Source organism: Mytilinidion resinicola, assembly GCF_010093595.1.
Source record: "Mytilinidion resinicola strain CBS 304.34 unplaced genomic scaffold BDZ99scaffold_13, whole genome shotgun sequence".
In the NCBI taxonomy this organism is placed as follows: domain Eukaryota; kingdom Fungi; phylum Ascomycota; class Dothideomycetes; order Mytilinidiales; family Mytilinidiaceae; genus Mytilinidion; species Mytilinidion resinicola.
The window spans coordinates 303,051-315,253 of NW_022985449.1; the positions used below are offsets into that span (position 1 = coordinate 303,051).

At 51.1% G+C, this 12,203-nt stretch overlaps 6 protein-coding genes across 6 annotated transcripts; 1 reads left to right on the forward strand and 5 right to left on the reverse strand.

The window, feature by feature from the left end:
• Nucleotides 1–10: 10 nt before the first annotated feature.
• On the reverse strand, nt 11–943 carry BDZ99DRAFT_464582 (uncharacterized protein). The gene has a single exon (XM_033720360.1). The coding sequence runs from the start codon at nt 705–707 to the stop codon at nt 126–128; it is 582 nt and encodes a 193-aa protein (XP_033574630.1). The 5' UTR covers nt 708–943; the 3' UTR covers nt 11–125.
• A 1,879-nt stretch (nt 944–2,822) lies between these two features.
• On the reverse strand, nt 2,823–4,279 carry BDZ99DRAFT_478216 (uncharacterized protein; the record flags this gene model as incomplete). Its single annotated transcript, XM_033722160.1, has 2 exons — nt 2,823–4,040; nt 4,091–4,279. The coding sequence occupies 2 exons, from the start codon at nt 4,277–4,279 to the stop codon at nt 2,823–2,825; spliced, it is 1,407 nt and encodes a 468-aa protein (XP_033574631.1).
• A 1,046-nt stretch (nt 4,280–5,325) lies between these two features.
• BDZ99DRAFT_62350 (uncharacterized protein) lies at nt 5,326–6,048 on the reverse strand. The gene is made up of 3 exons (XM_033728774.1): nt 5,981–6,048; nt 5,706–5,925; nt 5,326–5,592 (listed from the first exon to the last, which is right to left on the reverse strand). Exons 2-3 carry the CDS (start codon nt 5,883–5,885, stop codon nt 5,437–5,439), a joined length of 336 nt encoding a protein of 111 aa, XP_033574632.1. The 5' UTR covers nt 5,886–5,925; nt 5,981–6,048; the 3' UTR covers nt 5,326–5,436.
• A 109-nt stretch (nt 6,049–6,157) lies between these two features.
• Nucleotides 6,158–8,225, reverse strand: BDZ99DRAFT_522291 (MFS peptide transporter; the record flags this gene model as incomplete). The annotated part of the gene is made up of 4 exons (XM_033725693.1): nt 6,158–6,849; nt 7,006–7,713; nt 7,760–7,831; nt 7,883–8,225. The coding sequence occupies 4 exons, from the start codon at nt 8,223–8,225 to the stop codon at nt 6,158–6,160; spliced, it is 1,815 nt and encodes a 604-aa protein (XP_033574633.1).
• A 1,153-nt stretch (nt 8,226–9,378) lies between these two features.
• On the reverse strand, nt 9,379–10,399 carry BDZ99DRAFT_62373 (vacuolar protein sorting-associated protein 28; the record flags this gene model as incomplete). Its single annotated transcript, XM_033728775.1, has 3 exons — nt 9,379–9,963; nt 10,027–10,263; nt 10,313–10,399. The coding sequence occupies 3 exons, from the start codon at nt 10,394–10,396 to the stop codon at nt 9,589–9,591; spliced, it is 696 nt and encodes a 231-aa protein (XP_033574634.1). The 3' UTR covers nt 9,379–9,588.
• Nucleotides 10,400–10,591: 192 nt separating this feature from the next.
• BDZ99DRAFT_500003 (Mak16 protein) lies at nt 10,592–12,084 on the forward strand. The gene is made up of 3 exons (XM_033723694.1): nt 10,592–10,682; nt 10,729–11,262; nt 11,315–12,084. The coding sequence occupies exons 1-3, from the start codon at nt 10,621–10,623 to the stop codon at nt 11,754–11,756; spliced, it is 1,038 nt and encodes a 345-aa protein (XP_033574635.1). The 5' UTR covers nt 10,592–10,620; the 3' UTR covers nt 11,757–12,084.
• The last annotated feature ends 119 nt before the right edge of the window (nt 12,085–12,203 follow it).

Below are 12,203 nucleotides of genomic sequence, written 5' to 3' on the forward strand. Positions count from 1 at the left end.
GAAACTAATAGCCCCTTTTTATTTTGGTCTATGGAAGTGGATCTAGCTTGAAGGCTAAATAGTAACCTCATAGTGGAAATGTGAATTTAGTCTTGATCATCAGCACACCAAGAAACCTCGCCGCTTCAACAGTAGAGCTTCAAACCAGGGCCGTATTTGAGCACCCAGTCGCCACCGCTGTTGACCGACTTACGCGGAAGCTTGGAAGAAGTGTCTGGTTCCTGCTGCCGCTGGCGCTTCCTGCACTGTTCCTGCTCGACATCTCCATGCCAATCCTCAACTCCCTCACGTCGACTCTCAGACAGATCTTGAAGTGGTCTCGGACGTTTGCCAGTTCCACGCAGTCCCTCCAAGATGTGGTCGTAGCTTCCAGTCATGCGCTCTAAATTTGACTCCAGGCCTTGAATCTTAGATCTCATGACCTCCACCTCTTTGGACTGTATGGATGCCTGAGCCAGAGACTTGATGTCCGCCAAATCTGACTGCATATTTGCCAACTTGCAGTCTACAGAGAATTGGATCCTTGCCTCATTCTCATCCATCTCAGATCGCAGGCTGTTCGTCTTAGACACCACGGAGGCCTGGAGAATAGACTTGAAATCCTCCATCTCGGATCGCATATCCTCCATTTTGAGATCCATGGAGGCCTGCATTGTAGACTTGACATCCCCCATCTTTAATTGCGACTTCTCCATCATGGGATCCATGTGGCTGACGTCTTCAAGCTTAACTTCGGAATGATATTCTGGAGAAGGAAAATCCGTTGCGGAGTTTTCGGTGGTGGATACCGTGGAGGAATCTCCGTCTGTAGCATCCGTTGAATCCATATGGATCGCTTCGAAGAGCCTCTGATGGGTTCGAGTCATCTTGAAAGGAATTCTTTTCTTGTGTTCGCGTCTGGGTTTTGGCTTCTCATAGTCCGTGCGCTTGTCCTCATCCTCGCGACCCAAAGTCATCGACCTATCATCTCTGCCCGTATCTTGATCTTTGAAATCATTATTCTTGCGCAAGCGCAGCTCTTCATTCGAGATGATTAATATCCTCTCAATGTACGCCGGTTTCCCACCACATGCCAGATGCAGATAGTATGACCTTCCACGCGACATAGCTTCTGGGATGAATGGGTCTTCCATAATCGTAATGCGAGGAGGTCCCCCGAACGGCAAGTTGAGATAGTACTTCGTAGAGGCTAGCTCCTTCAAGAACCATGATGGTTCGTCCTCATGTTCACGCGCTGGTAGTAACAGCCGCATCATCTCGTCTATCGTTAGGCCCTGCAAACACTTGTCGTATTCCTCCAACATCAAATCTAGCCAGTCTCCAAGCCATGAAACACCATGTTCTGCAACCAAATCTCGAATGGTTGGAGCTAGCTCATCCAAGATTCCGGAAGCGACAACGTTTTCACGCGTTGGGAGGGCAAGGCCGTGAAAGTGGGCTTCTTGCGACCTCTCGGCGGGGTCGAATTTATCCTTTGGTGACGGCATGTCTTTCTCCTCGAGTGATGAGATGTCTTCGTCTTCATACGGTAGGGAATCTTCGCCTTCAGATGGTAGGACTTCTTCGTCTTCAGGCGGTCGGGCTCCAGGGTACTCAAGTTGTGGAATATCTTTCTCTGAATCATATAGATATGGAATATGAATTTTAGGAGAGCAAGGCTTGAATTTAGGAGAATGCGGCCCAAACATACGTATAATCCTGTCGACCTCACTCTCATGTGCAGCCAATCGACTGGCCAAATCTTGGTCAGGTAGTGCTTGCATCTTGCCATCTAAAGGTCAGCGTATTTCTTCCATTCCCGTCAGCACACCCCATAAAGAAAACCTACCTTATTACTTTAATCTGCCTCGCCCTAGGGGCTTGGCAATCTGTTCCGAAAAAGGAGTAGGCTCCAGCGCGTCTGGGCTCGCAAATCGGTAGCTCAATTAGAAAGCTGTCGATTGAATGTGGATTCTGACATTAAAGCGTCAGTAGAAGGCATGTAGTTGTGCAGAGTGGAAGGAGTAAGAACTTACGCGTGAGCTGAGTCTGCGATATGACGATGGAGGTTAAGCTGTGTTAAGCTCCTTCGCCAGACCGTGCGATGCCTTGGCCTCGCGCTGGCTTGTTGAACGAGGCAGATCCGCGGCTCCGAAGCGCGAAGGCCTTAAGGTGTTGCTTGAAGTCAAGACCGGATGAGCAAGATCATCGCGAAGGATTTAGAGGTGGACGAAGTCGGTGGAGTAGAGGAGGAAGAAAAGCAGGAAGTACGAGTGGTTATATAAGTCTAAGAGAATCTTTCGAAGACGCAAGTGAAGAGCTAACGCCTCGAGCTATGCTAGCTGAAATGTACTTGGTCAACTCACTTTTCAAGTGAGGAAGCTAGTCTTAAGGAGGAGCGGTGTGGCGCTTCACCTTCCCCCGGATATCTCTCCTGCTCCTCTACATCCTCACCTCTTCGTCGAAGACAGCACCTGCAGAGCACGCCTCATATCCTTTACGTGACAGGCTCATCACAAGAAAGGAAAAAGACTAGACTATGATATTGATGGATTATGAAAGTATGAAAAGTAGGTATGCTCACAACCTAGAGCTAGAAACGGTTCTTTCGTCTCAGCAAAGGATCTGAGACCCCGTGCAGCTCCGCCGAATGCCCATCGTTGTCAAATATGAGTCGTGTACTGGTATCTAGAGTGCACCAAGCACAAATGTTCTACCAATGACCATCGCCAATGAAAATCACCAATACCCTACCCACCCTGAGAATAACCTAACTCTCCGCACCAAGAGCCCTTCATACCACACCCCTAGGCCACGGCCACACATGCGCAAGTAGTACCCCACTACTTCAGCGCATTCTTGAAGCAGTCGTAGTTGAAAACGTACTCAGAGTCATAGACCCAGTAGTCCAGCTGCGCGCGCGAGAACCCCTTCCGGAGCGTCGGATGAAGCGAGAACGCCGTGACCTCAATGAGATCTTCATCCTCCTCGTGCTTGGCCATCTTGATACACGGCCTGCCCTGAGAGGAGCAAGACCGGCACGCGTATCGGTAGCGTCCCTCGCGCGTCCACGTGCTACCACCACCGTGACCGTAGTTGAAAATGCAAGGCCAGGCAGTGAACAGACCTGGCGCCGATCGCCATCCTGGTCTCCTCGCTTCAAGTTCGCCGATGACCCCTTTAATAGCTGCTTCTAGTCCTTGGGGGACTTTTTCGGGGAAGGAGACGACTACCAAATTATCCTTTTGCATAACGTAGGTGACGTTTCCCGGGAACAATTTGTACTCGTTGGGTTTCGGGTAAGCGTTGGGTGGTTTGCTGAGGAGGTTCATGAAAGAGAGAGGATGCAATGGATTCGCCGTGGGCGCTACGTGCGCTGCTTTCTGGGCAGGGAATACTCTACGTCGCTTTAATTCTGGTGCGTCGTCGGTTGTGACTGGTCGCTTCGTTACGACTGGAGGTCGCTTCGTTACGACTGGGGGCCGCATCGGTCGTCTGGATCCAGGAGCCTTGGGTGTTGTCGGCGAGGATTCAGGAAGGTCATCGAAATCAGCCTGACGCGGGTCGTGTTCTCGAAGCGCTTGGATAGCCTGCATGTAGTCGCGGAAGCCTGCCGGTGAGCACTCGATGGCATTTCCTGAGGCGGCAGAAGACGACGGGTAGTCTGAGAGTTCTGAAGTCTCACGAGAGGTGGAGGGGCTGATGTAACGGTTCGAAAAGGTTTCGTACGCATATCCGCTATCGTTGGCGACGTAAGGAGGAGTTCGCGGGCGATACATATCTCCATGCATCCGCGGACGAGCCGCCATGGAGGAGTCTTGGTTCTCATGTACACCTAGAGGTCTGGTACGCCAACGACGTTCCATGTCATTGAGAGTTGACAGGAAAGATGCCACCATCTTTGTGTTTTCATTGACGGCAGACTGGATCTCCTCGAGCTTGTTGCGGAAATTCTGGATCTCTTCGCGGCGTGCCGCATCCATCTCTGCCAATGCTTCTTGCACGTGGAATTTTGATAGTTCAACGATATCCTTGCGGAGCGCTTCAAACTCGGCATGTGTCTATCTGTGTTAGCGAGCTTCGACTATGCTATAATTTAGTGAATGCTTACCAAAACGGGCATCTCTAATCGCCCCCCTGCCATTCTGCTACCTGGTGTCTCCACTGATGTCTCCGACATCTCGTCGCCCGCCATCGTACGGAGGTGAGGTTGTTCTGTGGTTTGGTGAAGATGTGTTGAATGAGTTGGGCGGCGTGATGGAGGCGGAGGGTGGGAGAGCTGGAGCGCACTGGCGAACATCTTCAACTCAACTCACATTCCGGAAAAACCTGCGCCACGCTAATCCGTTGCTGCTCCGGCGGTCGCTGTGATTCTGCCGTTGAAGATATTTCGCTTGCACCCCCAGAACGTCCACTGAGACTCCTCTCACCGTGTCAACCTAGCGAACTGAGTCTCGCCAACGCCGTCGCTTCAGCCGTGTCGAACGTCAATTTGCACGTCGTCGCTCTGTATCTGACCTCTCTATCACGCAGGAAACAGCACCTTCTCCTCACTCACCTTCGCAAAGCTCGAAGCCCCCAGCATTACCGCGCCGTCCGTGCTATGAAATTGTAACTTTCAGCATCCTGGAGTATGTATATCGAGACTCCGTTCTCCAGCGGCAAACCACGCCATCTGGGCTCCCCAGCGAGGGTTCCAGTCGTCCTAAACGCGAAACTGACATCGCATTTAGTTCCTAAAGCGCGCCGAAGTATTCTCGCCGGTACATGCAGGCCTCATCCCCGTCTCTCAGGATGTCCTCCTGGGACCTCAACCCCCCTCCAGGCTCCGACCCGCCCATCGAGACCGACTGGTCCAAGTTTGCGCAACGCCTCAGGAATGAGCCCCCTCCCGTGAGCCCCGAAGAAGCTCTTCAGAAGTACTATGATGACAAGTGGTTCTATATGCATCAGTGGGCGACCCTCGCTACGCCACGGCTAGGATGGCCAGACTTACCGCAGAAGGCCCGCGATCGTATCATTCTGTTCACTGTTGGACCTGTGTTCGATATCTCTGCGGCGCTGCACAAGCCGAGCCAGCTTCGAGGGAAGGCGCGGTTCATCAACCAGGGGCTCAAAACGCTGGGAGCGGTATCTAAGGATGTTTCGGCAAATGCTTATAAGGTCTTCAAGCGAGATGCGCCGTGGGTAGCGACGAAGCCTGAGCTACTGCAGGGTTTCGCGATCAAGATGGAGATATTCCCGACCGCGAATACCTTGGGGACCTTGGAGCTGCAGTTCCCGTTGGAGAAGTTCAACACGCTCTTGCAGTTAGAGTACCCCGGATCGCCGAAGTATAAAGAGAAGGCTTGGTTTGGTGCACAGCTTGAGGCGTTGCGTCCGCGTTGTTTGCGCCTCGAAGTGGCGCCTCCGTCGTCTTTCGTTGTGCCGGAGTGGTTGCGCTTTGGCTGTAAGACATCAATCATGCGGCACATGCTCACTACGATGGGCTCGTATACTCGACGAGTTGAGAAAATCGTGCTTTCTGGGGAGTTTGTGCCAAAGGAGATGCAGAAAGAGTTGGAGCAGACCCACGAGATCCGTGTTGAGACAGACGAAAATACTCCCTCGTCGCTGGCGTCTTTGTAAGCAAATTCCCCCATCTTGTGGACGCTTACTGACACATTTGTAGCACTCTCATCTGCAAATGCGCCAATCCATGCCAGGATACGTTCGAAACTACTCACCATACTGTACTCGACAGTGTAACGGAACGCGGCGATCAGCGAAGCGACTGGACCTGGGGTTCGGAAGAAAACACCAAATGTGACACGAATCGTGGCCCTGACAGGACTAATCCACGCGATGATAAGTTTGTGGAAAACGAGCGTGTCGTGACCTGGCTCAAGCGAGTTGGTTGACCACATCAACAAACTCCTTGCAGTGCTTCGATACGCTTTCGAAAATCTGCAGCAAATATGAGCTCTGTAACGACATGGGTTGGGCTTACTTCCATACATACCCCTGCGTTTTTGGAAATGCACCGAGGTAGCTCAAGCAGCGGCAGACTTACATACTCAAACCCATGTGCTAGTACTAGAATCACCCCTCGGTGGACTTTTGGTGTAGAATAGGACATTTTGGCTCTTCTCGTCGTCCCTAGTGCATTTTCACATTGTTGATCCGTCCGCTGAGGGCTCTATATCGCCCTCTCCCTCTCCCTGTCTACCTCCGAGATAAAACTTTCCTCTTCTTCATCCCTCTCTTCGCCCATCATCCCCGCATCTTCACCTAACCCATTCATTCCCTCCTCCAACGCATTCAACCCCCTGAAAACCCACCAAAACACCGCCCCCGTCCCCACACACACAACCGCCAATCCCGCATACATCCACCCCACCCACGGATCCCTCGCACTCGGCGCCAACAGCACCCCCAACAGACTCCCCCCTGCGCTCGTTAACAGGAAAACCGCCATAATAAAACTCTTCATACTCCTCGGCGCCTTCGTATACGCATACTCCAAGCCCGTCACGCTCGCGAATATCTCACTCAAGCCTACGAGCAAATACGCCGGGGTCTGCACAGCGACGTGGACCTCGTTGGGCCTGAAACCGCCGGCGGGGAGCTTGGCGGCGTCGCAGGCCGATGGGCGGGAATAGCAGGGGGGCGAGGTGTAGATGAGGTGTTGGACGAAGGCGGCGTAGAGCATGGCGAGGCTGGCGAGGAGGAACCCGGCGGTGATGCGGGAGATCGGAGGGAAGGGGATGGAGAGGCGGCGGAGGAGGGGGTAGAGGAGGCGGTCGAGGAGGGGGATGAATAGCAGGATGGTGAGGGGGTCGATGTTTTGCATTATGTCGTTTGGGATGTTGTGGAGTTGGGTTTGCCCGGCTGCGAGGGGTTAGCCGCTGTTTGAAGGGAGGAGCATCGAATACTGATGACGTGTAGATGTCTTTTTTACGGAAAGATTACAACGTTGAGAGTCGACGAACGGAAGAAATTCGAGATACGGAAAATGAGAAGAAGGGAAGAGTGAGAAACATTTACCTTGAGAGATGAAGTTATTCATCATCTGATTATAAACGAGCCAATAGATCGGGTAAAACGTGAACACCTTACAAGCGACCACAGCCCGCTTCAACTCGTCTACAAACCGATCATCCCACGGTGTCGTATAGCTGCGTCGAAACTGCCCTTGGCAAGAAGGCTTTGCGGCATCAAGATTACCCTTATTCATAATCCCAATCCAGAGCGCCTTGAAGCAATTCGTAACAACGCCGCCTTTCGGAGGATGCACGACATATTCCTTCCTCCCCGAAATGAGAACCGCAAAGCCAACCATAAACGTAATTAACGGTAGTAAATAAGCGCTCCAGAACCCAACACTCTTTTCCAAGCTAGTGGTAGCGATAGCAGACAGAGACCCGAGATTGATGCACATGTAAAAGATCATGTAGATTCTTTGAATCGTGACGGCGGGGTCGACAATCACCCGTTCACCCCCTCGGAGGGTCCTGACGAAGGGTTTACTGGCTTGACACTGTTCTGCGATGAGTGGTGAGACGTTGGCTTTGATGCCTCCGGTTCCGAGGCCAATGACGGCCATAGCAGTGATCAGGCCGCCAAAAGCGTAGCCGTTTTCGATGGAAATGGGGAGCGAGGTTAAGAAGAGAATGATAATGCCAAGCATATAAACGACGGAGAAGTAGACGATGGTCAGGTACTTTCCGAGATATTGGTCGGCGATGATGGCGCCTGTGACGGTCAGCGTACATCCCATATAAGGCCAGAGAAAACTTACCAATGATGGGAGTCAAGTAGCACCAAAATTGGAAGTAATTCGACATCGCCGTGGCCCCGGATTGATTGAGCCCTTCAACATACCATCAGTCCAGTATTAATTCAAATGGTCATTCGTTCGTACCTAACGCGCCCGGAAGCCCATTCTTATCATGCCAACTATTCGCCATATAGTTCTGAAACGGCCCTGAAAGCCCATAGTACGCAAACCGTTCACAGAACTCAACGACAGCCACCAAAAATGCGCTCCATGGTAGCTTATCGGATACTCTGCGAAGCGTATCTCGCTCATGCAGCGTCGGCTCGGCTCCATTGCCAACCCCATCAAAGGCATCGACAGGCTTCTCGGGAGTCCTGTCACTGGCGCTAGATATTCTAAATGGCCGTAGTTCTACGTCTGTTTCTTCGGCTTGGGCGACGGTAGTGTAGGCGCCACGGGTGGCTGGAGAGCGCCATGGTTGAGGCATGATGCCCAGTGCTTTGAGTGGACGAGGTCACAAGATTCCAGTCACCAGAGCTGAGTAGCCATTTCAAGTGTCAGATATATACCTTAACGGCCACTAGACGGCCGGGCCATTGTGGAGGTTTTTGATGTTCAATGATGGAGAACGACGCCATGTCGTTGCTGAAGGGTGAGATGAGGACGAGACAAGGGCGCTTTGACGCAAAGAGGGTGCGCTTATTGGTCAGATAGAGGTTATTCAAGAACAAGTTCATGCATCACCCGTAAGTAGCTTATACAATATATATTGACGAGAGGAAGAGCTAATTACAATATTTGGTCTCATTGTTTCGAGTTCCTAGCCATTTATCGTGTTCTTCCACCACATACAATAACCTCATCGTACTATCGACTTTCCTGCACTCAAGAAGCATTCAAGCACCACAAATAATCCTCCAAAGAAACGTAAAAGAACGACCTCCCCGAACAGTACATCACCCCATTCCCTCTCGCACCTCCTAGCAAACCCAACAGCCCTCAACCCAATCACCTTAGATTAAGAACTCCCAGATATAAGGCTCCCCGACGAAGTCCAATGCCGCAAGCACAATCCCAATCCTACAATCCTCAAACTGATGGTTGAAGACTCGGAATGACGTGTAGCATCTTGAAACGTTCCGTCATACCAGCATCGGGACTAGCGGCTGAATATTCGTAGAAGTGCGGAGAATACGCCTGCTTCTCAATGGACATTGCTGATTGACGAAGAATGAAGTCCTAAGTGTCTAGTTAACGGCGGAAAAGAAATGGTGATATCGTCCAGGCTATTACAGATGAGATACCCTCGCCGAAGATGGTTGAGTTCCCAGAGCAATCCATAAACATAAGCGGATCATTCCATTTACATCCAACAGAGTTGTGAAAGGGGTATAACGCGCTTGTGAGACGAGGTGGACAATATGTACTGGTCAAAGTGAGAGCCTCAAGAACGTGAGAAATAATATAGGAATTTCACGATAACTCAAAGGAAAGTTCGGTGGATAATTGTGAGGTGAGTAGAATGCAAGCACTAGATTGATTGGTATTATCTGCTTTCTTGACTCTTGGTTCTGCGCTCTTTGGCTCATTCGGCAATATTGTCTGCCTTTGCTTTGAGGGGGCGCCCACTTACGATAAAACAGACGTCGTGATTGCGGCGCACAGCCGAGAGCAATGCTTCTAGACATTGACCATGCGTGGCGCTAGAAGCGACCGTGAGGCCGTGTGTTTGCGACTTTGTCCGGGTTGGCGAATCGTCTGGCTTGGAGCTTCCTGCTCTTGATGGGCCGTAACAAGGCATCTAGCTCCATTGCGGTATCTTTAAATCTTGAGGCATACGCATATACCCCTCAATCCCCCTTCAAAATCTGCTTGAACCCATAATACGCTTGATCCATCTCAAACTGGAACTCCCGCAGTTGATCTTCATCCAACTTCTGCGCTATACGCATCTGATTCAGTGTGATGAGCCACTGTATAATCTTTCCCTTGTTATCGAAATCTTTATCTGTGACCTTGTTCACCGACTGGATGATGTCTACTAGCAGCGGGTGCAGCGTGTCCTTCCCGGCTAGCCCCATTTTGATAGCGTCGAGAAGGGTAATAAAGTTCTCGGTAGCATTCACGACGAGAGTCACGTCGGCGGAGGCATTTGGGTCGACTTGTCTGCTAGTAGTCTCAGGAAGGCCAATGCGTATGCGTTCAGTGGCGCGGGGTGCTTCAATCTGAAGTGAGATTAGCATTTAGAATGCTTGTAGAAGAATCAAGCGTTGGTGTAGATAACGTACGTCCCACTCCCGTTTGAAGTTCTCAAGATGCCCAAATGCAGCGGCTACGCTTTCGTCTGCTAAACTAGACTTATATTGCTTCAAGAGTCGACTACATGTTTCGGTGTATTCGCTCTCAGGTATCGAGTCTTTGAGGTAGGCTTTCTCGAGGGCATCGAGGGTAATTATAATGCTGTATATCTCGGCGAGGGAGTCGTAGAGGTCGCGTTCTGCGCTCGTGGCAGAGAGCTTGACTTCCTGGTATGGAGTCAGAGATGGATATTGACGGCGATCCAATATATTTTACTTCATCGAGATTGATGTTAGCCGATAAATTGGCTCGAGGGACATATGGGGTGGGCGCATATGCGTGCTGTCGCTGCGAATACATGGCTGGTTCCGAATATCGAGGAGGGGTGAAGCTTAAGCTGAAGTGCGGAGATGGACGGAGGTGTACGGCGTACCATTGCTGCATTTTTGGAGCTGTAGTGTGCCGTAGTATGACCGGAAAATTAGTTCGGCCGATGAACGCCAAGATTTCATATTTCTTCATCTCCCGCATTTTTCTCCAGCCTCAAATCCAACGGCCAGATACCACAGCAAAACCACGCAAACATGGCGTCTGATGACTTAGTTTGGAACATCATCGGCAATCAGTTCTGCTCCTACAAAGTAAAGTGCGTATGCCTCTTCCTCTCCACTTCTTCAAGTTAATTGCCGCAGAACCACCAAAGACCAAACCTTCTGTCGAAACGAATACAACGTCACCGGCCTCTGTACTAAACAATCCTGCCCGCTCTCCAATTCCAGATATGCTACTCTCCGCCCGCATCCCGAGACCGGCGTTCTCTACCTCTACATCAAGACTGTCGAGCGCGCCCATCTGCCAAATCGATGGTGGCAGCGGATCAAACTCTCTTCCAATTATGCGACCGCGCTCGCTCAAATCGACGCGCAGCTGATCTACTGGCCCAAATTCCTGCTGCACAAGTGCAAGCAGCGGTTGACACGGCTGACACAGGTTGCGATTCGGACGCGGAAATTGGCGCGGGAACAAGAGAGGCTGGGAGAGAAGCTAGTGCCGAAGCTAGCACCAAAGGTGCGGAGGAGAGAGGAGACGCGTGAGCGGAAGGCAGAGGCCGCGGCGAAGGTTGAGAGGGCAATTGAGAGAGTATTAGTTGAGAGATTAAGGAGTGGGGCGTATGGAGACAGGCCGTTGAACGTAGAGCCAAATGTGTGGAAGAAGGTCATGAAAGGGTCAGTTCACACAACTTATTGCTGTTTCATTCGTATGCTAATAGTGGTATAGTCTGGAGAGAAGTGGAGAGGCAACTCGCGATGAAGATCTCGACGACGGCATTGAAGAAGAGGTCGAAGAGATTGAGGGCGAGTACGAGAAAGAGCTCGGTGAGGGTGAAGTCGAGTACGTGAGCGACATTGAGGGCGAGTCGGACGACGAGGATGGCGATATGGAGGACTTTGACGACTGGATGGACGGAGAGAGTGCGGACGAAGAGTCTAGTAACGAAGAAGTAGAGGAAGACGACGAGAGCGGTAGTGCAAGTGACGAGGAAGGCGAGGATGAAGGCGAGGAGGTTGAAGCTCTCAAGAAAGCCCTCGGAAACCTCAAGCGCAAACGACCAGCCGCGCCGTCACCGAAACCGAAGAAGAAACCTTCCAAAGGACCACGGCGGGAGATCGAGTATGAGATCGAGCGAGAGCCGGCTTCAAGACAGGTCCTTAATGCTTAAGCCGTCTCCCTTTGTGGTCGCAACAAGATCACACTGCGTCCCCTCTCTATCCACAGTGTTGGCAAAAACTGTCCGCCCGACGTGCACAATTCCTCGACGCCACAAGGCTTCTCGTCCTTTTAGATATCCGAGCACGGATCATTAAGTATGGCGTTTACGGAAATGACTCTGTTCAGTACTGCAGAGCTACGCTCTTATGGCGCAATATCCTATGATCATGGATTTTGATTCCTCTTGCACCTCTGTAGTAGAACCAGGACACTCACTATCAGTAGTAGGAAATAACCTCAAGATTCAGTCAATAAACTCCTCCTTTTCCTTCTCTCCGTACCTATTCCTACGTCTTACTTTGCTATGCGATAGAGTCTAAGTTTATTTTCGGCTCGCTTATATCACTTTCATTCCATGGTTAATAACTACTTGCAAAAGGTAAAGATCGCCAGGACA

Bases quoted from the DNA above. Each gene is read 5' to 3' on its own strand.
- BDZ99DRAFT_500003 (XM_033723694.1), top strand. From the start codon at position 10,621: ATGGCGTCTGATGACTTAGTTTGGAACATCATCGGCAATCAGTTCTGC. The intron at 10,683-10,728 runs GTGCGTATGCCT...TAATTGCCGCAG, and splicing joins TTCTGCTCCTACAAAGTAAA to AACCACCAAAGACCAAACCT. The intron at 11,263-11,314 runs GTCAGTTCACAC...ATAGTGGTATAG, and splicing joins TGGAAGAAGGTCATGAAAGG to TCTGGAGAGAAGTGGAGAGG.
- BDZ99DRAFT_62350 (XM_033728774.1), bottom strand. From the start codon at position 5,885: ATGTGGTCAACCAACTCGCTTGAGCCAGGTCACGACACGCTCGTTTTC. The intron at 5,593-5,705 runs GTGAGTAGTTTC...CAAAGACGCCAG, and splicing joins ACACTGTCGAGTACAGTATG to CGACGAGGGAGTATTTTCGT.
- BDZ99DRAFT_464582 (XM_033720360.1), bottom strand. From the start codon at position 707: ATGGATCCCATGATGGAGAAGTCGCAATTAAAGATGGGGGATGTCAAG.